Source organism: Squalius cephalus, assembly GCF_949319135.1.
Source record: "Squalius cephalus genome assembly, chromosome: 1".
NCBI lineage: Eukaryota > Metazoa > Chordata > Actinopteri > Cypriniformes > Leuciscidae > Squalius > Squalius cephalus.
Window position 1 is genome coordinate 40,046,336 of NC_137122.1, and position 25,002 is coordinate 40,071,337.

Consider the following 25,002-nt stretch of genomic DNA (forward strand, 5'->3'; position numbering starts at 1 on the left):
CCCGTGTGACTAGCGTGTTGCCGTGGCAGCAATTAGCCCGTTCACCTGCCGTCTGCCCGTCTCTCCTCAGACTCTCCCTCTGTTCGCGGTGAAGTGAACAACAAGTGGTTGCAGGCAGCCAGCGAGGTGTTGTAAAAACAGACTGGAGGAGGCGGGGAGGGATGCACATAACAGATTTGATATACATCAGTGCTTCTGCAAACCTGGATGAGTCACTGGTCTCTGAAAGAAACGCAGGGCAGGAGGGGGGAGAAGGGCGCTGCTCTCTCCAGGGAGAGGAGAGCTCGCTGTCTGGCGTGTCATTTCTGAGGGCTAGGCACGACTGGAGAGGGAGGCAGGAAAGAGAGGGAGATTAGGTGTCTGAGTGGGTGGGATTGAAGATGATGGGGAGGAAGAGGAGATAGAGAGATAGCTAGAGAGGGAAGAGGGGTTTTGTTTGTTGTTTTGTATTTGGCTCATCACTCTTGGAGTAGATTTCGTTTGGCTGGTTAGAGGAACCAAGTCCATAGAGACCTGAATTCATTACTCGAGTCACATCTACAGATTTTTCCTCCTCTCTCTCTCTCTCTCTCTCTCTCTCTCTCTCTCTCTCTCTCTCTCTCTCTCTCTCTCTCTCTCTCTCTCTTTTACTGAGTAAATCTGGATCCAGAGAGTGTCATGTTGCTCTGGATGGGAAGTGAGACAGTGGGGCGAGAGTAAGAGGAGGATGGCGTACACACAGGTGAGTCCCAGTCACTACTTTCCCATCTGGATCCTTCTGGATTACACTTTTCATCTTCATGTGTTTTCCTTTGCTCATTCGTTCATAATCAGATTTTGATTTTATTTATTTTATTTTTTATCTGACGATTATTTCTGGTCAAGGCCTAAAACCATTTCAGTTTCCTAAATGTATGATTTGTTTGTATTTATTCACTTTAATGTCTCATTGTTTTTGAAATATTAGGATTTGATGAGTTAATTCTCAAGATATATTTGTGGACATATTTCTTCTATGTCATATACAGTAAAAACTTAATGGCAATTGATTTATATGGGATTTGGGATGTGAGTGATATTTTCATTTAAAACAGTATAGGCTGCAGACAGACTCGCTGATGTTTTTTGTGAATTAAGTAGGCTATGAATGCAGCTTCTTTTTGACATTTAAACTCTGTGGCGGTGTATTTGTGTGTCTGTATTATGATTTATGGAACTGTGCTAAAGACCCCTGGTATGGCGCTTGCTGGAACTGGCCATGTGGACCAGTGGGGATAGTGTCCCATCCCTCCCATCTCAGTGACCCTAATGCGTCATCTCTGCCTGAGCCGGCGGCAGCAAGGTGCGGGCTGGGTGGGACAGGAGTTCGTATCACTGTTGTCATGGTTACAGCCACAGCTAATTGCTTAGACAACATTGGGCCGCTGATGAGGAGCAAGAGAGCAGGAACAGGGGGTGGGGAACGGGAGAGAAATCAACCTGTAGATGTTCACAGGTGTTGAAAGGAAGGAATATAACAGTCCTGTGTATAAGCAGTCAGATAAAATGTTTTGTGTCCCTTATAAAGTCTGACCAATGGTGTTAGATTGTTTTTAAATACAGATTAATTTGAATGTGGCTTTTCGGGATGCTTATCAAAATAATTAGTGCAATAACACTTTAATGCAAAGGTGGATTATTGCAGTGCTCTTAAATTAAAACCCATAATATAAAACAAGTAGGACAGTATTTTAGGTTATAGCAACTTTTTCATTACTGGATGTAGCTTCAAAGTTTTCTGCTTTTTTATTTTTCAATCAGACCAGCACCTCAGGGAGCACACTTACCCAATATATATACTAATGTTCAAAGCATTGGTGTCTGTAAAAGGTTTTAATGTTTTTGAAAGAAGGCTCTTACACTCACCAAGGCTGCATTTATTTGATCAAAATACAGTAAAACATTAATATTGTGAATAATTATGTGAAATATTATTACAATTCAAAATAACTTTCTTCTAATTTAATATATTTTAAGTGTAATTTATTCCTGTGATGCAAAGCTGAATTTTCAGCATCATTACTCCAGTCTTCAGTGTCACATGATCCTTCAGAAATCATTCTAATGATTTGCTTCTCAAGAAACATTTCTTATTATCAAAATTGATAACAGTTGTTCTTTCAAAATAATTTTATGGAAAGTTGGATCTTTTTTTCTTTAATGAATTATTTTAAGCAATGCAATGTTATTTACTGATACTTTTGAGCAATGTATATCATAGAAAACATGAACATGATGAAATATTTCTAATGTTATTAATTAAAAAAAATTAGGCAAAGGTCGCTAACGAATTTCATTAATATTAATTATTAAAATGTTTTTTTAATTTTTTTATTTGAATACAAATAGTGAACATTCAATAAAGAGACCTGTCCTCTCACTGAACTCTTTTTTTCCTCTATTTCCTGTGCATGAACTCAATTCTCTGCTGCACTCGACCTTTGAAAAAGAACAGTTGGAGCCTGTCAGTGAGGTATGTACAGAAAAGTAATTAATTCAACCTTCTAACTGCTCATATCTCTTCATTAACAATGATGTAGAAAAATGGCTACTGTATTTTTATAGCAACTCCAAGATCCTGTTTAACAATTTATCCATACATGCATGACTCCAAATAAGTTAGAAATGTAGTTAGAAGCTTGACACACCCTCAGACCATTAAATGCTTTGAAACATAAACTTGCTTCCATTCAAAAAAAAGAAAAAAAAAGAGAAAATGATTGTGTTTACATAATCAGAGTTGTATTTTGACCTTTTATTTCTATCTTTTTGGCTGGATTTTTTTTTTTTAAACATCCTGTCTCAAGTCATTCATTATTTAACCAACTACATATTCAGCCTCAGCGGAGGTGAGAGTGACTTGGCTTTTTGGAGCGAGTAATCTTTATGATCTTGTTGTGTTTTTCTGTCTCGTTGGAGTCAGCTAGTCTAAATCAAGCAAGTTTTGTTGTGAAAAGACTAGCATCTCTTTCTTGAAGGACTTCTATCCAAACATCTGGTCTCGGTTCTGGTCAACCTAATAACGGTCACACTGAGAAGTGACTGAGTAGGACTGAGTTGGTCCCGCCCCAGTTTCCTGTTTCAGTTGGAAGCATGTCCCAACGGGAAACAAAACTGTTTATTAAAATGTGTGTGTGTATATATATATATATATATATATATATATATATATATATATATGCATACATATATACACACTATCGTTCAAAAGTTTGGGGTTGGTTAGATTTTTTAAAATGTTTTTGAAAGAAGTCTATATAATTTAAATAATAATTTAAATAACTGTTTTGTTTTTAATATATTTTAAAATGTATTTTATTCCTGTGGTGGCAAAGCTGAATTTCAGTATCATTACTCCAGTCTTCAGAGTCACATGATCCTTCAGAAATCAATATAATATGATGATTTGCTGCTCAAAAAAACATTTCCTAATATCATCAATGTTGAAAACAGTTGTGCTGCTTTATGTTTTTGGAAAAAACATTTTTCAGGATTCTTTGATGAAAAGAAAGTTCAAAAGAACAGCATTTATTTGAAATAGAAATCTTTTATAACTTTATAGATGTCCTTACTGTCACTTTTGATCAAATGAATGCATCCTTAAGTAAAAATTATTACATTTCATTCAAAAAACTATTTTGCATAGTAATGTAGATATCTTTAATTAAATCACTCGAATTAATTTTTTTTTTTTTTTTTTGTGGATTGGCTCTGACTTATAGTTTACTACAAAGTCCCAATAGAATTTATTTCTCTGAGGCTCTTGTTACATTTATACTTCAAGCTGCAGTTGACTAGAAATAACAAACCAAAAAATATCTTTGAAGCACTGATCGTTCATTGCCATTTTATCATCATAATTTGCCTTGTAAGTATATTCTGCTGCCTGTGCAGGTCAATCAGTTACTGTTTACTGGATGGTCTCTTTGTGTCCCTTTGCGGTCTTGATCTCAGGGTCTTCTGTCCAGACTGTCTGACTTGCTGTTGTGTCGCTGGTCGTGTCGCTCCTGTTGGCAGTGGTGCTGGGAGTGCAGCTGCTGTCAGTCCACTGATGAGGAGGTGGAGATTCTGGGGCCTTTTCCAGCTCAGACTCCATCATGGCTGTGAGTACACACCCGTACACAAAATAACCCAGAACAACATGCATCTCATCTGTCTGCTCTCGCATCATAAGAGTCAGAGTCAGAATGAGACTGAATACAGAGTTACTGAAAAAGGCTCGTTTTTGATCATGTCACATTTGATCGATTTAATGCATCCTTGCTAAATAAAATGTATTGATTTCTTTCAAACAAAACATATTACTGACCCAAAACTTTTATAAACAGTAGTATGCTACATTATTGTCACATGGCCTCAATATATTTCATATTTAATTCAGTAAATGGTGCTAGCAGTTATGCAATTAAGTTGATACAGTAAGTCTGAATGTTAATCCAATTTTGGGTCACACTTTACAATAAGATTTCATTAGTTAACATTAGTTAACATGAACTAATAATAAACTGCACTTCTACAGCATTTATTAATCTTTGTTGATGTTAATTTAAACATTTACTAATACATTATTAAAGGAGTGGTATAATGCCCTTTTCACAAGATGTAAAATAAATCTCTGATGTCCCTGGAGTGTGTATCTGAAGTTTTAGCTCAAAATACCCCAGATATTGTTATATAGCATGTTAAAGTTGTCACTTTTTGAGGGTGAGCAAAAACATACCATTTTTGTGTCTGTCCCTTTAAATGCAAATGAGCTGCTGCTCCTGGCACAGAGGGCGGAGCTTCAAGAGCTTGTGTCCTTTTACCTCACACACACATGCACTGAAAATTTCAAAAACTTTTAGCCTTTTATGTCCAAACCGGAGTCAGACAAAGATGGAGAGACTCAAGAAGAAGTGACAATATGTAGACAATTCTGAATGGTTAGTTGATGATTTTATGTAGCTTATGTCTAGTTATCTTCTAGTCATTGATTAGCATATTCTGTCATGATAATCTATAAATTGTGTTCCTGGGGGAGGGGTTTATGTAAATTTTAGGGTTTGTTATGTCACTAACCCAGCAGGAATGTTTGTTATAGTCCTTAAAGCAATTTCTTTAAAAGAAAATATCTCCCTTTGCTTTCAACTTTGAGCATTGTAACTGCACATGTTGTTTATGCTCAAACAGCAACATTACACATTAACTAAAGTTAGAAAAGTGAAATCATAATCAACCACCCTTTAAAATCAAAAGTTGTATTTGTTAACATAAGTTAATGCACTGTAAACTAACATGAACAACTGTATTTTTGTATTTTAACGTTAACAAAGATTAATGTATTGCTCATGGTTAGTTCATGTTAGTTAATACCTTAACTGATGTTAACAAATAAAACCCTTTTGTGAAGTGTTTCACAATTTTGTATAAAATAATTTTGTATAAAGTTGGCACTGGCAGTCTGATTAAAAACATAATAATTCAAGAAAGAGATTATGTTCATTATGAATATGGATGTAGTAGTAGTAGTATGCCAAAAGTTTGATGTACTACTCTCACGTTGATTATACTACATTTCAGGTTTAATTCAGCATGTGGCATACAGATATCATCTCAGAATCCAGTTATCTTAGTTCATTTGTATTTTAAATTCACATGTAAAATATCTTAAATGTATCTTCAACTAATGAAGAATTACTCCACTGATTTTTATATATTTTTTTTAAATTGGAAGCATAGTGGAGCACACTGCATTGTGACATAATTTCTCCATCAGTGATTTCAATTTAACACTACGCACATTCTCCTCAAAACATTGGATTCATCCACACTGTGCCGTGCCGAGGCACAACCCACGTAAAGTTGATAATTACAGAAATAATTGCAATTGCAGATTTCGAACAGAGATGGCGACAAAGAGGAAAAACTACGGACGGTTAACAGAGCAGTAAATCATGTAGCTCTAGTTTGTAGTCATTGGTTTTCCGGGCTAATGGAAGTGATATTGATGCAACAGATGGCTTTCCTGAGACGTTCTGATCCTGTTTGTCTATTCCCTGTTATTCAAGATCATAATGACTGGGGTGTGGAGCTATTTGTGTTCCCATGCAGGAACAGCAAGGGTAATATGATTTAAATGAAGAAGTGATTCATGTGTTTGCTGGGATAATTTGTTCTTTGAATGCACACATTCACCACAAGCTGGCAAGCCTTTTATAAGCATCCTTCTTAATGGCATCATTCAGTGACTTTTACCAGGACTAAACAAAGGTGGCCGTACATGTCTATTTCTCCATTTTGCAATATTTTCATTATTATCATCAGTTTCCTGTTGTAAAACTTGGGATGGAGATGATGTGGTCACCAGAGACTACTGGTTTATGCTGGTCTGGCTGAGCTCATGCTTTGTGGGAATTGGATGTTTGTGTACTGTAAAACCAAATACGGGGACAAAATGGCTGGATGAGTGGCAAGACTTTTGACTATGAGCTTCCAAAACAATGAAGGGTGTTAAATTCATAATACATTGGAGATGCAAGGGATGCATCTTTAATTGAATAGAGCTTGTACTTCCAGACTGTGATTGTACGGTCATTACATATACCTCCCCCTATAAGTCCAGCCTCTCTCGTTGCCTCGAATTGCTCCTAAGGCCATTTGTTTTAGAATCGTCCGTTGCTATGACAACTATCTCCCTCTGAGCTGTAGTCATGGACACAAAGGGTCCTTGATGATCCCCAAGGGATGACTCGGAATCAGGCCTGGACAAAGATATCCCGCACAGAATATTTACCTCTATAGTTGGAAAACAACCAGATTAGATGATGATGTTACAGATATTACACAACGCTGGGCAATAATATGAGTGCACATTCATTAAGAAGTGGATTCAGTCACTATGTGTCAGATTTGCACAACAAATTGAAGAGCTGGATTGTAAGATGTTTTGCTAGTTCATGCCGAATGTTTCTATTTTTGTTTTTCATTGTCAGGCTATGTTGGTCAACAAACTCTGCTTTTTGTCATATTTTAAGCTGTGTATGAACTGACATCCAAATAGTATAACTTAGCCGAAGTTTGTTCCCTCTTCTAAATGTGGTTTCTTTTCAGAAGTTGGCACCAGTTTAGCATGAATTTGTGTGATAGACTTAATGGGCTGAAGCATCTGTAATCATACTGTTTCATGCAAAGTGATAACAGTAATATTACCCCACACATAATGTTTCATAAACATCATACAGCTTAAATAACCCTAGTCCTTCTGCTGGTTGACCAAGAAAGTTTTGCTATAGTTAAAATGGTAACATAACCTGTAGTTCGAACAGTAGAGGATGACGACACTGTAAATAATTATATGATCAATACGTTATGACAACATATGTTTTTCGTTACTTTTACTCATCAAAATAAGTTAAGCAATTTTAGTTATACAAGATTATACAAGATCAACTTATTTTCTTAAGTCAGTTTAATGTAATTTAAGTTGAAATGACTTAAATATCCAAGTTGATAGTACTGAATTTAAGGCAGCTACTTTTTTACGGTAAGGTTATGGGTTTGATTTCTAGTTATTTTAAATTGTAATAATGTTTCACAATGTTTTTATTATATTTGGGTTAAACAAATGCTGCATTGGTGGGCATAAGAGACTTTTTAAAAACATTAATACATCTTACCAACCCCAAACTTTTGAACGGTAGTGTAAATGTCAATGTACGTTGGTCTTTTCAACAGGGAATATGCCAGTAGTGTCACTAAGGCTTAACAAAGTCATCTCTTTCAGTGTCAATGAATGCAATGACGAGAAAGGCACAAATTCTCACATCATGGCTCTCGACCATGCTTTACCTGCTCAATCTGACACCGCAACAAACCGCAGGCCGCCCACCGCAGAAACGTCCCGATCCACCTTCAGCCTGGCTGGCCAGCTCTCCAGTGAGCCCAGACTTCACTCTCAATTTAAGCAGATTAGCGTGAGTATGTTGACTTGAATTCTTCTTAATGGCTCTCCCATATCACAGGTCTGAACGCCCGACGACCAAGCTCCCCCATGGTGGATGTAAAGCCGATTGAATTTTGGGCCATGGAACCCAGGAAGGAAGTGGTGCAGCCCCTGCGCAAGCCCCCGACACCACCAGATGACTACTTCCGCAAACTGGAGCCTCATCTGTACTCCCTGGACTCATGCAGTGATGATGTTGACTCTCTGACGGATGAAGAGATCCTGGCGCGGTACCATCTAGGCATGCTGCACTTCAGCACACAGTATGATCTTATCAATGGCCACCTTAGCGTGCGAGTGATCGAGGCCCGGGATCTGCCCCCTCCGGTAACGTGCGACGGTGCTCGCCAAGACATGGCGCACTCAAACCCCTACGTGAAGATGAGCCTGCTCCCCGACCACAAGAACTCCAGGCAGACTGGGGTTAAACGCAAGACCCAGAACCCCGTGTTTGAAGAGCGCTTCACTTTTGAGGTCCCCTTCCTGGAGGCCCAGAGACGCACCCTACTGCTCTCTTTGGTTGACTTTGACAAATTTTCACGCCACTGTGTCATCGGGAAAGTGTCTCTTCCTCTTAGTGAGGTTGACCTAGTGAAGGGAGGGCATTGGTGGAAGGCCCTGGTGCCCAGTTCTCAGGTAATACCACTCGTACCTTTTTTTGCTTTCACTTATTTTAGGGGTGCCGCTTGCACAATGACAAACATGATGAAGTGAGGTCACATAAAACTAAATTAAGTTATTTAGTAAAATGTGAAATCATTGCAGCCATATGCCAGAGTGCCCTGCCTCGAAAGAATGCACACCACCCACCTACAAGATCTGTGTTTAGGATGTGTTAAACGAAAATTAACCTTGTATTTTGAGAGGTTTAAAACGTTAAACTACCATTCAAATGTTTGTGGTCTGTAAGATTTTTTTTTATGCTTTTGAAAGAAATGCTCACCTAGGCTGCATTTATTTGATCAAAATACAGTTAAAGCATTAATATTGTGAAATATTATTACAATTTAAAATAACACTTTTCTATATATATACATTCTGAAGTCATTCTAATATGATGATTTGCTGCTCAAAAAACATTTCCTATTATTATCAATGTTGGAAACAGTTGTGCTGCTTAATATGTTTCATGAAACTGATACATTTATTCAGGATTCTTTGATGAATACAAAGTTAAATAGAAAAGCATTTATTTGAAATAGAAATCTTTTGTAACATTATAAAAGACTTTGCTGTCACTTTTGATCAAGTTAATGCATTCTTGCTGAATAAAAGCATTCAATTCTTTAAAAAGAAAAGTTTACAGACCCTAATATTTTGAACGGTTCTGTATGTATCTTTGTTCCAATTGATATTAACCTGAAGCATTTGTCAAGAAACTATCTGAACAAACCAGCAACAAATGCTTTCATTTTAAAAATGACTCTGACTTTAAAGCTTTCATTTCAGTTTTGGCAGTAAGTACAAAGTGTTAATTTACTGACGTCATGATCATGACACTGATTTCTTGAATGTGATGTTTCTCAGAATGAGGTTGAGCTTGGTGAGCTTCTTCTGTCCTTAAACTACCTGCCCAGTGCTGGCAGGTTAAATGTGGACATCATCCGAGCAAAGCAGCTGCTTCAGACTGACATGTGCCAAGGTTCAGGTAAATCTATTTCAGTGTGTTTTCCTCGTTCAAGTGAAATAGGAATAGTAATTTGTCAGTACAATAATGTTGTACTGACAAATTATTAGTTGGTGCAGTTCACTTACACGAGAGTTCTAACTAAAAAAGAACTGTAGAGAGTAATTGATAATTATATATACTTGAATTGTATTTGTATATGAAAGTAATTGATAATACTTAAGATTTACTCTTGACTTAGTGTAGCTACTCAGAATTAATGACTCCTGGAGTGCATTAGGGCATGAATAAATTAAGCAATTCCAAAAAAAAAACTGTTAATGTTACAATTAATAAATCATAAATAAAATGTATTATATAAACCCAATTAAAAGTTGTATGATTCACAAGGTGTTAATGACATACAGTTAGATCATTTCAACAGTTTGTTTGTTAATAGATCATAATTCTACATGAAAAGTAGACTAGTCAATGGTCTAGTTAGAACTTAGGCCACCTTTTAAAAGCAACCTATTACTTCTCTTCCTTTGAAAGCATAAATAACTGTGATTTCTTGTTGCATCACTGCATCACTTGGAAGGGAATTAGTAACACAAATGACGTGCAGTGCACAACCAAATGGAATAGTAATTACCATAATAGTGACTTCATACAAACCCATTTTAGGAAATCAATATCAATTTATGAAGACAACTTATGTGATGTTCTCTTAAACTTTGGAAAATGAGTGAATGCAAGAAAATGAGTGGAGAATGGAAATGAGTGAATGCAAGAGAAAGATAGCTGCAGAAGTGGGTGAAAATTGTTTTAAGAATGACAAAATGGTACTCAAACCAATTAATTAATATTAATTTGGGTTTTAGATTTTTACAATTAAGTTAATACATTAAGTACAGTTGACTAAATAGTGTTAGTTAGAACAACTGTTAGATTTTATAGTTTGGTCTTGCTCCAATTTGGTATGTAATGTGCACTTTCATAATCCAATCTTTTCCTGATGTATAAAATCAAGTCTTGCCCTGGATCTTTTATCACTGAAATATCTCAGAAATGTTACAGTTCAAAAGTGAAATTTGTTTCAGATGGCAATTTACGTAAACTTTAACAAAGTTACTTTTCTGTTATCAGATCCTTTTGTGAAGGTGCAGTTGGTGACAGGTCTTAAGTTGATGAAGACTAAGAAAACGTCCTGTATGAGAGGCACCATTGACCCCTGCTACAATGAGTCCTTTAGCTTTCGTGTACCTCAAGAGGACCTGTGTGAAGTCAGTCTTGTGTTCACAGGTATTGTTTTGAACATAAACATGTACACAGAAATATGCAAACAGAAAAACATTCATACAGATCACTAAACAATGAAATATGTGAGAAATGTCTTTATGATGACCTTTCTTGACCTTTCTAGCAAACACATTTTTTAATTTACTTAATGGCTCAAGTGGTAGGAAAATGTATCAAATTAATTTAATTGGCATGATTGTATGCATTATTTTTTATATATTTAAAAATATATATATAATATATTTTTTATATAAAAAAGTAAGGATTTATTCAATGAAATGTATACTTTTATTCAGCAAGGACGCATTCGGTTGATCAAAAGTGACTGGAAAGACATTTATAATGTTACAAAAGATTTCTGTTTCAAATAAATGTTATTCTTTTAAACTTTCTATTCATCAAAGAATCCTTAAAAATTGTATCCACAAAAAATATTAAGCAGCACAACTGTGATAATAATCAGAAAGGTTTCTTGAGCAGCAAATCATCATATGATTTCTGAAGGATCATGTGACACTGAAGACTGGAGTTATGATGCTGAAAATCAGGAGTTAGTTTCATTTTAAAATATATTAATATAGAAAACAGTTCTTTTAAATTGGAATAATATTTAACAATGTTACTGATTTTACTATATTTTTGATCAAGTAAATGCAGCCTTGGTAAACATAAGAGACTTGTTTAAAAAAAACACTTAAAAAATCTTACAGACCACAAACATTTGAACAGAAGTGTATTTTTGGTGTGATATATACACACACACACACACACACACACACATATATATATATATATATATATATATGTATGTGTGTGTGTGTGTGTGTATATATACATATATATATACACACATATAATATATCTTTTTTTTTTTATTCACACTAAATTAATGTATTAAAGTCACTGCCCTGTTCATAACAGTTGAAGCTATCTAGCTGGATACCTAATACAATAAAGGTGAATAGCCACATGTAGGACATGCCCATTTTTTAACCTGGTGATATGTATGTTGCAATTCCTCACAAATTAGTGTAATCAAGCTTGTGACGAAGGGCTGCCTTGGGAAACCTCATTAAGGTTAGCTTAAATTCAAATAGGATTTATTCAATTACCAATGCTGCCAGTCAGAACCTGACCTGTACCTAGTTGTTCATGCTGAGATTTTATGCACTGGTACACACTGACATTTAATATTTGCACTCGTCACCCAGGTGCAGCCATGCACTGTGATTGCATAGGGCCGAGAGTGGCCTACGCTTATAACCTGCCGTTTGAGACAGTAGAGAGCAGCAAGCCCAGTCCAGCGTTTAGTTTTCACTGGCTTCCTCAGCTTTAATCTGTTGAGTCAACAGTGATATTTAAATACAGGAATATCTCACTCTAAAGAGTGAGTGCAGCCTGTGCCCCATTTAGGCTGGTCAGCATGTGTCTCTCTCAGTGGTACCAGCCAGGGCCGTCTGCCCACCGCTTCTCTCTGATGTTTCTGACTACAAAGACTTGCAATCAAACACTGCCTGCAATCCCACCCCTGCTGGGCCTCTGTCTCTCACTCCTGGTCTGTTTGATGAGTCTCTCTCTTCTCTCCAGCTCGCTTTTTTGTCAGTTCTTTTACTTTTATATCTTTGCATATCCCGTTATCATTCTCTTTGTCTTTAACTGAAGGACCCCTCTGGCTGAGCAGGTAATAGGAGTTTAATGGTGGTGTTATGTCCATATGCTATCCATAAGCAGTGAGTGGAAACAGATCTTCTGGCTCTGTTCAACATGACTCCCATTAGGCAGCTATGCGCACTGGAAAGGGTCAAAACTGTGCCTATCATCATAGGTGTAGTGCTTTCACTAGTGGTCTGAGATATTTGGATTGTTCTGTTTAGTACAAAATGTACACAGACACGTCATAAATGTACTTACATGAGTGTAGGTAACACAAGCAAAATGTAGTACAAACATCCAGTGTTTTAAAATAAATTAATCAGATAGGCCGTTTAGTTACTATTCTAATTATAGAAATATGTATTTATTTATTTGTTTGTTTGTTAATAATATGAATAATATTAACCTCTAAATTGTTGATTGTATAGTATTATTTTTATTAAGATATAATACAAACATCAGTGTTTTAAAACAAAGTAATCAGATATAAGTTTAGTTACCATTCTAATAATACAATATTTATTTATGTATTTGTTTTTGTTTGTTTGTTAATATTAATAATAATATGAAACACTAAATGAATGATTGTATATTATTGTTGTTATAACTATTTTTATGAGGTTAATACAGACATCCAGTTTTTATAATAAAGTAATCGGATATCAGATAGTTTAGTTAGGATTTTAATAATAAAAATATATAATTATTAATAATAACAATAATAATAGCAATAATAATAACATAATTCATTTTCTTTATTCACATGCTTAATCTAAACGGTATTTTGTGCATTTTTCATAAAAATAAATAAACAAATTTCAAGTTCACTTTTTTTTTACTTTGTTTTTACTTCAGCAATAATCTGGCAAGTGTCATCTTTATAAAAAGATCAAACTTAAATCTGTTCTCCAAACCATTAAAGATTTATTTATTTTCAAAGCATTAAAGATTTATTACTTTTCAGGTCAATGCTCAAAAAGTGAATAAATGGATTATAACTACTGCATAAATATAATTTAGTACCATAAAATCCCCTAAAAATACAAAATATTAAGTAAAAAATATTATTGAACTAAAATATAATACAATCATTACGTTAAAATAAAATAAAAAATTAAAATAACATTTTTGACTGCCATGCGAACATTACCAGAGGGTTATTTAAAATAATGAAAGTGGGGTAAATGATAGTGTTCATATTGGTTTACTGCCGTTAAATGTTTTTTGAGCTGAAGATTTCCCCTCTTTACTTTTCAAATATGCTTCCTTTGATACACAATTGTGCCTTTGGATTAGGAGATATTCATGCGTTATAAGAAAAAACTTGACTCAGCCTTAGTTTTTCCCATTCAGAGTTAACAGGAAAGATCTGTACCTCATCACAACCCAGAGTAGGAGAGCTCCCTCAGGACCGTTGAATGTGACGCATGCTGATGATGTCAACAGCTCAACATAGCGAGCCCAGTGCATGCGTCTGCGCCAAACACTCACCACGCCTGTTCCTTTGCTTTAAACTGATGATGTCAGCCATCCAAACAGCTCAATGTTTGTCTCCTAACTGACATATATTTTCCAGAGCATTAAGACATATGAATGTGGTTTGACAAACTCTTTTATCGAATAATACGGTTATAAGAAAGATTAATGTTGATGTGTTCTTTCAATTATTCCTGTTTAAAGGACTGGTTAGAAATGATCAAATAAGTCACAAATAAAAATTCTGAAAAAAATCAAGCATTCACCCTCATGTTGTTCCAAACACATTTGTTTGGATACATTTTGGATAACATGCTGATTGCTCATTTCCATACAAGTACAATGAATAGGGAGCTTTCAGATTCCAAAAAGGATGCAAAAGCACATAATAAAATTATCATAAAAGTTGTCCATTCAACTTGTGCATATTCCCAAATCTTCTTAAAGGAGTAGTTCACTTAAAATGAAAATTCTGTCATCATTTACTCACCCTCAAGTTGTTTCAAACCACTATGAATTTCTTTCTTCTGCTGAACACAAAAGAAGATATTTTGAAGAAAGTTGGTTGCCAAAAAGTTGATGGACCACACTGACTTCCATAGTAGGAAAGAAATCATCAAAATATCATCAAAATATTCATCAAAATATCTTCTTTTGTGTTCAGCAGAAGAAATTCATAGTGGTTTGAAACAACTTGAGGGTGAGTAAATGAGGACAGAATTTTCATTTTAAGTGAACTACTCCTTTAAATACTGACTGAAATTGATTTATTTATTTTCACTGGTAATCACCCCTTTTAATTGGCTGTTAACCATTGCAACCGGAGCATTGAGTCTGGGAGGTGAACTCAAGAAATGGATTCATGATCATTCAATCATTCATTCAGCAATTCACAATGGCTTCATCAACTGAATCAGCTGATTCATTGAAGATATTAGACTCACACGCTTGGGTTGGAATATAGCGTAAGAGTCATGTGGACTACTTAATATTTGTATTATGTTTGTTTGTTTGTTTTTCACATTTTGACATTTTTCAAAATTCACTATATTCACATTTTGTTCCACAAAAGAGTGTCAGCTAATCTAATTGAAGGATCTTTAACTTGCCACTTTAAATAGGACTGTCTCCCACCTTGAATTCAAATAGTGATGAGGAGAAGGAGTAGTCAAATGTTCGCTCCTGTAGGCTGTAATACGAACTTTAGCTGTATACTTGAGCCACACCAAGGTGAAGGAGTCCTTGGCGTTCAGTTGGGTAAAGCTCTCCTCAAGAGCTGCTGATGTTGCTTGGTGACGGCGTTTCACCAGCTCTGGTCTGCAGCTGGAGTCGTGATGCTGTGAGATCCTTGTCTGAAGTGCGGCTGCATCCTTGACTGCCACCTCTGGGCTTTGTGACAATATTATTTGCGTTTCCTGCTATTTTCCCAGCACTCCGCTGCCAGTTACAGGAAAGAGGGGGAAATCAGCGGGGAAAAAAAGTCTTCAATCTTGTTTATGAGCAACGTGATGAAATTAACAGTGTCTCATACTCTGACCCAACTCCATTAACAAAATTGGATTGAGGCGGAGAAAAAGAGATTGACGGAAAAGCTGAATAATAAGCAAAATAAATGAGGATACGTTCATGTTATTGTAGTATCATTGATACTGTATGTAATTATAGTTTTTATTCCTATTTTGACTTACATTTTCTGTTTTCATTCTAATTTAAGTTAAAGTTTTTGTCATTTTGTTGTTTTTTTATATTTGTTTTTATTAAGTTCTAGTTTATTTAAAGTTATTTTAGTACTTCAACTTAAACTAAATGAAAATGAGAAATGTTGCCTCTGCATCTATAGCTGAAATAAAATAAGTTTACAGTTTTTTTTTTTTAAATTTTTTTTTATTTCAGTTAATGTTTTTTTTTTTTTTTTTTTTTTTTTTTTCAAATAATGAAAATGTTTTTAATGGTAAAAACCCTAATATGTGTGTATAAAACAATGGATAGAGGGGGGAATCTTAAAGGGATAGTTCACCCAAAACTGACAATTCCATCATCATTTATTCACCCAAACCTGTATGAGTTTCTTTGTTCTGTTGAACACAAAAGAAGATATTTTCAAGAATGTTGGTATCCAGACAGTTGACGGCACCCATTGACTTCCATAGTAGGAAAAAAATACAGTCAACTGTCTGTCTTGAGGGTGAGTAAATGATAACAGAATTTTAGTTTTTGGGTGACCTATCCCTTTAATTCATTCGCAGTTCAGAAACTCCAAGCAGCCATTATCACTAATAAGGTGTTAGTCTGATTATTTCCAAATGTAACATTGATTTGATGTCTTTTCCTTCTTAGTTTACGGGCACAACATGAAGAGCAGCAACGATTTTGTCGGTCGCATCGTGATTGGCCAGTTCTCCACCGGCCCGCAGGAAACCACGCACTGGCGTCGGCTCATGAGCTCCCAGCGCACCCCGGTGGAACAGTGGCACAGCCTGCGCTCCCGTGCCGAGTGTGACCGCGTCTCTCCCGCTTCTCTCGAGGTCACATAATACTAACACAGGAGAGTCAGTGATCTATGGAAAAGAACTTTGACTTAAAACGCAAACATCTGGGAGCGTCTTGAGGTTTCAGTGTGTCATTTGTAAGGGTTTGAATCTATTCTCTATAGAATGGGGGGCTTTATCTCGGTGTTATTTGTGTTCACTCTCCCTTATCATTAATATTATGGGGAGACGTAGATTGTTGAAGAGACCTCAGAGATCGTAAAAAAGACCTCGGAGAGTTTTTCCATTTAAGATGATGAGCAGAAGCCTGCTGTCCATGTTTTCTTTTTATCACATTGATACTATCTTACACGGGAGCTGAATAATCTCATCATCATCTGATCCTCAGCTGCATTCAGGCTGTGAGGCTCAGGCAGTTTGGACCACATCTAACCACTGGTATGGTCTGCAGTGTCTTAATCATATTGTTTCTTTTCTTCAGACTTCAATATGATTGCAGGTTTTGAGGTAGTTGGAAATCTGTGACAGCACAGATGGATTTTTTTTATTTCCCGGTTTGACTGTTTCAAATCTGATTTTACACCAAAGCTTGTTTTGTGACTCGTATCACTGTCCTCCATGCACATTTTGACCTTTGATTGTGTGTGTGTGTAAGTGTTTGTGAGTGTATGTTTGGTAAATGTTTGCACTTATGGCAGCTGAAATTTACCGAAACCTTAAGAGGCCATGCATTATTTTATTTATTTGATTGTTTTTGTCTCTTGTTTCTTGTTTTTTCTTAATCTTGACTTAATTTTTTTGTGATATGAATATATCAAAGGTTTTGTTTTTTCTTGTGGTCTTTACTTTTGGTTTTCTGTATGTTGCTCACTATTTCTCATGTCGTCTCTTAAACAATTATATATCCATACACTTCCTTTCAAAGGTTTTTCTTTAAAAAAAAAAGGATTTTTAAAAAAAATTAATTTATACTTTTATTCAGCAAGGATGCATTAAAATCATCGAAAGGCATTTATCTGTTTTCAACATTGATTATAATAAGAAATGTTTATTGAGCATCATATTAGAATGATTTCTGAAGGATCATGTGACACTGAAAACTGAAAATTCAGCTTTTACATCACAGGAATAAAATTTAAAAAATGTAAAATATATTCAAATAAAAAAGTCACTGTTTACTTGTATTTTCTGATCAAATAAATGCAGCCTTTGTGAGCATACGATACTATAAAAATATAAAAAATTCTTACCGACCCCCAACTTTTGAGAAAACAACTTTTCTTTTGTTATTTCGAGATCACAAGGAAATTAAGTCAAAAGACTCCCAACAAAAGAGAGAAGTAATCATTTATGGCCTCTCAGGGCTTCCGTAGAGGTCTGTATCACTGTGTAAATGCATTAGTGTTAGTGTCTGCACAACAGTGAACATGTCTTCACAGCTTGGGCAATATAATGCCATGCCAAGAAGGTGCAGATACATGCATTTCTCTTCGCTCTATTACCTTCACTCCTAGTCCAACGCTTTTGCCAAGTTCAGTTCATATACTGTATATTATCGACATGTTGGAGCTGTATTTTGTCTATGAAGTTCATAAGCATAAACAAGATATGATTGGGAAAACAATGTTATCATTGAATCAAAGTGCAATCAGAAACTTTACTGTATCTTTCGTCGTGTGTGTTAATCTTGTGTGTGACCTGTGCGAGATAAGTGCTTGTTTCAGGTCAAGAGTCAGTTGTATGTTTCCACCAATGTCAATGTTAGTGTAGATGACAGTACAAATGATTAGAGTGGTAATAATAACATAATAATAATAATAATGAAGCTGTGCCAGTGAAGATGTTTATATTTATTTAGATAAAAATTAATATAATGATAGATATATTCATCTCTAAAACATATCTGTATATATTTATAACTTACAGAGAATTGAACAAAAGCATGTCACAATAGAGGAAAAAAGAAATGGATAGAATATAGATAAATCAAAGGCTATTGAAATGACTTCACTGACAAATAAAGTCTTCATTATATTTTAAACAAAACAAGACAAAAAAAGTTTAGTCCACTGTCTCCTTGTCTGATCTGAACCCTCTGAGAGTGTGTTACGCTGATGCTGTCCATGTAATGGTTTATTAAGTGTGAGAAGAAATCAGCAGAATCCCTTTAAATGTCTCTTTCATGGAGATTGTAATGTGTGAATCCTTCAGAGAGATGTATTAAGTGTGGAAAGTGTATTTTGGTTGTTCCACAATGCATTAAAGTGATGTTTGTTACTGGGCTTCTACCTTGTTTCAGTATGTTTTGTAATATTTATAGGTTTTTTTATTGAATCTTCTTGTAGTCCTATTTCATACACCTGCACGATGGTGCAGATTGGACATTGGTAGTTGTTTTTTTATGTGTGAACCCTTTGTTATTCATTTGAATAATTTGTTTAAACCATAATATTTTGCAATTGCAGTGATGACACTGACAATACACTAATTAAACCACAAAAAAATGATTCAGGCTTGTTTGTGTAAAAATGTTCTCTCTGCAGGGAGATAATTACTGTCGAGGGCTAGAAGAGGGTCACTTAATTACTGGTCTTCAACAACAAGGGAACAGCTTAACCCCACTGTGCACATGAGTCCTGGGTCTGTGTCAGGCACAAAATGATGAAAGATACCATGATTACAGATGAAATCATATCAACAAACTTGAATATTGCTCTTGACATGCATTTTAGGATATGTCATGGGCGTTTACAAAACAGCAATTAAAGGCCCCCAGCTGAGATTTTCACTTGACAACTTTAAAATGTATCTCTGCTGTACTTCACAAATAGATTAATGTTCACATTGAACCATGTTGAAAGAAGAATACTTTATTTCCCAGGATTTACCCCAATTTCAGTATTACTTTTCTATCTGTGGTGTGGTGAACTGATATGGCAGAGTTAAAATTAGTTTTGATGGCTGTCAGTCACACAGAATGTACCTAAACGGACATGGTGATAAAAAAAAAAAGTGATTTTATGGTAATGCTTTTGCGTTCTTTCAAAAATGTTTTGCGTTCCCCCAAAATACTTTTTGTTTGCTTGCAAAATGTTTTGCGTTCCCTGAGGAGCTTATGCAAAAGCATTGACAAGTAATTTTTCCTCCCATCTCATATATCACTATAGCCTTTAGGGGCTTTGTACAGAATGTGTTTATGCGTTTAAAATCACGAGACTCATGGCAATGGAGATGCATTTTTTAGATGTAGTAGAACTTATTTTAACTTTAGCGCCGCACTTTTAGAACTCACTTTTAGTGACACATGCAAGACACTGCAAAAGACGCCAGTGCAATGGTCAATGATGTCCATTTTGGACAATGATGTCCCCCAAAAATTAGTGAAAATTGTGTATTTATTTCATCACCAAACTCCTCTATTGTGTGACTGTTGAATTTATTTGAATTGTAATGTAGTAAAACCTCTATTTCATTGTAATTCAAATTGAAAATTGAAATCAAAGTGAAACTACAAATCAGCTCATTTGAAAAGAAGACAGTCTTTAAAATTCTGAATTTTGCTCATCTCTGTCTGTGGCAAACATTTAGGTGCGCAAGGTTGTTTTACCAACAGCTGTGTGGACAAGAACAGGGATTTTTTTGGTCACTAATTGGAGAGAAAAGCAGAAAAGGTCAACAGCCTGGCTGAGGTTAAGCTCTTTCTGTCGTTTGAAGCTTTGCAGTCAACAGAGACTCAAATCCCTTCTCTTTCAGAATCTCACCTTCTAGGTCAGTGATAGATAAATGTGCACGGCTGGACATTATGGCAGCATTTATGGATGCCAGATCCAGACTCAGGGGTCATTAAATGGACACACGTTAAAAATAAGACCATCTTCTTACAAAAATAACAGAAGTTTGGGGGTTCAGCAAATATATATATATATAAGTCCACCAAATATTAACAGCCAAATGATTAAGGGTGGGGACCTCAGTTTTCCTTGTGAACTAAGTTTTCTGTCTATAACAACAATACTGCAGCTTACTATCTCGGTGGAGACCAGTACTAGCTAATTCCCAACAACATCACCAAGTCAATATCAACATATAAGCAACAGCTCCTCTGGTGAGAAAAGAAAAGGTTCATTTCCATAAGTGTTGAACTGAGGAATGTGTACGTCATGAGTCATGGCCCTAGAGGAACAAGAAAACAGCAACAGTGATGGAGGGACGATGGGGGCAGGGAACTGGAGGGAAGGGGAGAGAAACGCATGTGAAGTGCCTATAACAGGCTAGAGAGAGACCATCATCACTGCAGGGATGCGGACGAGCTGACATCTTGGTGCCGCACTGTGATCGAGGGATGTTGGGGTGTCAGTGTTGATGATGAATGATGATAAAGAACTGGATAACAATCTTAGATCTGAGCTTAGCTTTCCAGTGTAGGAATCTTACAGACGAATGGAAAGGCCTTATCACAGTTGTTGTCATTCCAAGACCTCAGAGCTGCAAAAGATGGAAAGATGCAAACAGTTTCTCCATTTTGTAATGCATTTTAATGTTACATAATTAGTGGGGCTGTCAATCAACTTATGAAAAAAAAAAAAATAGAATGAATTACAACATATGCTGATTCACCAAACTAATATTTTTGTAAATATACTCTACTGTTCAAATTGTTATAGTCAGTATTATTTTTCTATTCATCAAAGAATCCTGGGAAAAAAAAATGTATCACGGTTTCCACAAAAAAAAAAAAAGAAAAGAAAAACAGCAAATCAGCATATTATAATGATTTCTGAAGGATCAAGATGCTGATGCTGAAAATTTAACTTTGCCAAAATTACATTTTTAAATATATTCAAATAGAAGTTGTAATAATAATTCACAATGTTATTGTTTTAGTGTATTTTTTGTCAAATAAATGCAGCCTTGAGAAGCAAAAGAGATTTTTTTTTTTAAACTTAATGGCCACAAACTTTTGAACGGTAGCATATGTTACAATTTGTTGTTGTTGTTTTTTATCATGTTATATTAACTGTACTAAATGAACTAAATTATTCACTGTTGTATAAAAAAATTGCAACCAGTCCATTCAGTCCATTGCAACACTCACCACTGTTTTGTCTGTACCAGATCTCCACACAGTCCTCCTCCTCAGGGATGCGATGGATGCCATCATCTGGCTGATTTCCATCCCAGTAATTGTATTCATATGGTGACCCATCTGTCCATTCCATAGTGCCCTCCTACCAACAAACCTTGATTAACAACGCTATCACAGTCTGCTTGTTCCTTGCCCTTTGACCCTGAAGTGATAATTGAAGTCATCATGCCAAGCATGAGTTCACAGATTAGGAGCTTTGCATCATTTGATCCAGGATCTCTGAGAACCTTTGCTTTACCAATCAGAGGGTTTGTTACATCATCCATAAACTATCTACCTCAACTTGGTGTTAGACCAAAATGTTGGTTCACCAGTGTCTGGAAATGATTAAAAGTCACTCAAAGAAACTATATTTTCCGTAAATGAGATTATTAGTGACAGACTGGGCTTGCCTTTTACAACTCATATGTAAGCCATGTAGCTGTTAGTGTTTTTCATGCGTAAGAACTGCTTCCCATTGCAACCTAGTAAATATAACATCAATTAATCATTCATAAAATGCACTGTGTGGGAATGTTTTGAGTTGCACTTGTTATCATGTTTACCTGTCTTCTGTCGTGAAGGCCAATCCAAATATCTGTTGGAATTCCTGGTACACGGCTGTTCACAAGATCATAGACAAACACATTTTCTTCCCAGCTATGAAAAAAGTTATTAGAAAGTCAGATTTTCCAGCAAAAATCCTGTGCTCTAAAAACAAATCATGGGATCTCATCACTCAGTCGGTAAGGGATCATACCTGTGGATGGAGGTGAGTTTGGCTGATTTGTGTCCGTTTGAGAATTCAGCGCAGTACAGATCTGCCTCGGCCCAGGTGCGGTTCAAGGGGAAGAAGCGGTAACAGTAACCCTCAAATTCAGTCCAGAAGAGCGGACATGTCGCAGGCTGGTTTGAGTCTGACAGTTGCAGGGGCAGTGCTAGAGGAAATGGTAATGACATTAAATCATTTTGCAGTGTTTATTTAGATTTAAATCAGCAGTTCGGTGCATGAACGTTTAATAGGTCATACACTTGAAAACACCGTTACGTTATTTGAAACATCATCTGGAAAGTATCTAACCGATTACAAAATATATTGTCATTGTTTTCTTTTCTCAGCAACAGCCTGCATTCAATTTAGTTTGAGCTGTGCAAGAGTTAAAGGAAGTCTGTCATGCAACAAAAACTAATAGGTTACACTTTCCATGAAAATGTTGATTATTGCACTATTTAAATATTACATTACAATGATTTAACCCTTTAAGTGTCACCCCCCTTTTTTTAAATATACATGAAAATGCACATTTCGACTTTAAATGGTTGTAATTAAAGAATGCTTTGGAGTATAGACGTAAAATTGGTCTTGTTTTAAAGAAGACATTTGGCAGATTTTTGTTGAAGTGAAATAAATTAAGAAAGTGAAACAAAAAAAAAGTTATATAAGTTTGTGTTTATGAAAATGTACAATTTAAAAAATTTAATTATTCATATTTTATATAAAATATATATTTTTAAAACCTGGCCGACTCTAAAACTGCTAGAAAATCAAAGCCAAAAATCTGAATAAGTTGTGTTTCAAATTTTAGGTTGATATCTCAAAAAATGAGCTTTCAGTGAGATTTTGTTTGGGCGCAGTACCAAACATTTTCACTAGGTGACAACCAGACTCCATTACTGCCCATATAAGGGCGCCTTCATTTCCATATGCGTTATTAAAAACATATTAATATATTTTTTTCTAAAATAATTGAATGGATGATATCTTTTGAACTCTTGGCATGAAAACAAACTGAGGTTTCATCCATTCTTTCATGATTTTTCATGTTCATTGCTATTTCAAAATAAAGGTCTGAACACGCCTTATAAATATGAAAATATTCTTGTTGCAAATTGATAAATTACAGCTCCTCTCTAATTTATTTTGGAAATCATTCACCAAATATGAAAACTAGAGTTTGTAAGCTTTCAAATGATATATAGTTTGTCAAGATTAGTTTATGTTTATTATAGGATATTACTGTTTTAAATATGTAATGATTTTGGGCCCACCGGTGGGCCGGTGACACTTAAGAGGTTAAGTCAGCTTAATGTCAGAAAAAGCTTCCTAAATAAACAATTGATCAATTAATTCCAATGTTAATGCATTTGTGCATACAGAAAGCACTTTATAATAAGGTCCTAACACATTAACTAACAATGAGCGATACATTTGATACAGCATGGATTAATCTTTGTTAATGTTATAGAAATACAACTGTCATTTAACAATTGTTAATGTTATACAATGTTGTTAACAGTTCATGTATAGCTCAGGTCCATCAAATAATTGTAAAAATTAAAACATTTGATTTTTAATAATCTAGTAAATGTTGAAATTAACATTAACTAAGATTAATAAATGCTTTCAAAGTATTTTTCTACCTTATTGTAAAGTGTTACCTGCATTACTTAATATTGTGGCAATATTTTTCATGAAAACTTTTCTTGCCTATACTATGAGTCATACTTAACCTTTAAAGATGCTTTCACTGTTAGTCCAAGCTCTTGTAAATCAATAAAACATTTCAAGCATAGATTTTACTGTACTGTCACATTCATTCAATGGAAAAACTGACTGCAAAATAGAGGTAAAAACTGTACATTACAAACAGATGCATCTATAACTTGGCAAACAGCTCTGGTTTAACTTGAGACTGTCTATTCCCTATTTAAAGAAACAAATTAAAGCATATTATCTGTGTCTGTGTTGTATCCTTGTCTTTGGTTCTGGTGGCACTCACCTTGTGTGATCTTGATGTTAGTTGAAGGCAGAGCCCACGCTGGGAAGCCGGTGAACAGTAGGACTAAACTCAATTCCCAACAGAGCATGTTTAGTGCAAGAGAGATGAGACGTGTGAGTGTGTGTGTGTGTGTGTGTATGTGTGTTTGTGAGCATGTGTGCTGCAGAACTATGTGGAGTTTTGGGGAGATTAGAGGGTGTGTGAGCCTCTCTCAGCCCCTGCCTTTTTTTTTTTTTTTTTGGACTCTTCCTACTTGGTCAAGTCCAGAACACTGACATCAGACTGTGTAAAGAGAGGAAGAGAGAAGCCTAAGATTTATATTTTGGGTCATCATTAACCCAATGTAATTCTCCCTGGGCTTTCAAATGTTTGGGTTCAGCATTTTGTTTTTAGAGAAATGAATACTTGTATTCAGCAAGGGCATTAAAGACATTTATAATGTTACAAATACTTCAAATAAATTCCTCAAATAATTCTGGAAAGAAAAAATGTATCGGATTCCACAAAAATTTTAAGCAGCACAACTGTTTTCAACATTGATAATAATAAATAAATATTTATTGAGCAGTTAA

The 25,002-nt window shown here is 35.3% G+C and overlaps 2 protein-coding genes across 3 annotated transcripts; one reads left to right on the forward strand and one right to left on the reverse strand.

Moving 5' to 3' along the window:
• The first annotated feature begins 634 nt into the window (after positions 1-634).
• syt17 (synaptotagmin XVII) lies at positions 635-17,682 on the forward strand. Of its 2 annotated transcripts, XM_079894688.1 has the most exons (8): positions 635-721; positions 2,474-2,491; positions 3,973-4,121; positions 7,781-7,932; positions 8,019-8,635; positions 9,527-9,647; positions 10,755-10,910; positions 16,374-17,682. In XM_079894688.1, the coding sequence occupies exons 1-8, from the start codon at positions 707-709 to the stop codon at positions 16,568-16,570; spliced, it is 1,425 nt and encodes a 474-aa protein (XP_079750814.1). In that variant the 5' UTR covers positions 635-706; the 3' UTR covers positions 16,571-17,682. The 2 variants fall into 2 exon arrangements, with proteins under 2 accessions (XP_079750814.1, XP_079750815.1); XM_079894689.1 differs by lacking the exon at positions 2,474-2,491.
• Positions 17,683-18,916: 1,234 nt separating this feature from the next.
• clec19a (C-type lectin domain containing 19A) lies at positions 18,917-24,629 on the reverse strand. The gene is made up of 5 exons (XM_079894710.1): positions 24,431-24,629; positions 22,411-22,588; positions 22,217-22,310; positions 21,621-21,753; positions 18,917-21,010 (listed from the first exon to the last, which is right to left on the reverse strand). Exons 1-5 carry the CDS (start codon positions 24,516-24,518, stop codon positions 20,934-20,936), a joined length of 570 nt encoding a protein of 189 aa, XP_079750836.1. The 5' UTR covers positions 24,519-24,629; the 3' UTR covers positions 18,917-20,933.
• Positions 24,630-25,002: the final 373 nt, after the last annotated feature.

Bases quoted from the DNA above. Each gene is read 5' to 3' on its own strand.
- syt17 (XM_079894688.1), top strand. The intron at 7,933-8,018 runs GTGAGCCCAGAC...CCCATATCACAG, and splicing joins CCTGGCTGGCCAGCTCTCCA to GTCTGAACGCCCGACGACCA. The intron at 10,911-16,373 runs GTATTGTTTTGA...TTTCCTTCTTAG, and splicing joins AGTCAGTCTTGTGTTCACAG to TTTACGGGCACAACATGAAG.
- clec19a (XM_079894710.1), bottom strand. From the start codon at position 24,518: ATGCTCTGTTGGGAATTGAGTTTAGTCCTACTGTTCACCGGCTTCCCA. The intron at 22,589-24,430 runs GTGAGTGCCACC...CATTTCCTCTAG, and splicing joins TAACATCAAGATCACACAAG to CACTGCCCCTGCAACTGTCA. The intron at 22,311-22,410 runs GTATGATCCCTT...CTTTTTTCATAG, and splicing joins AAACTCACCTCCATCCACAG to CTGGGAAGAAAATGTGTTTG.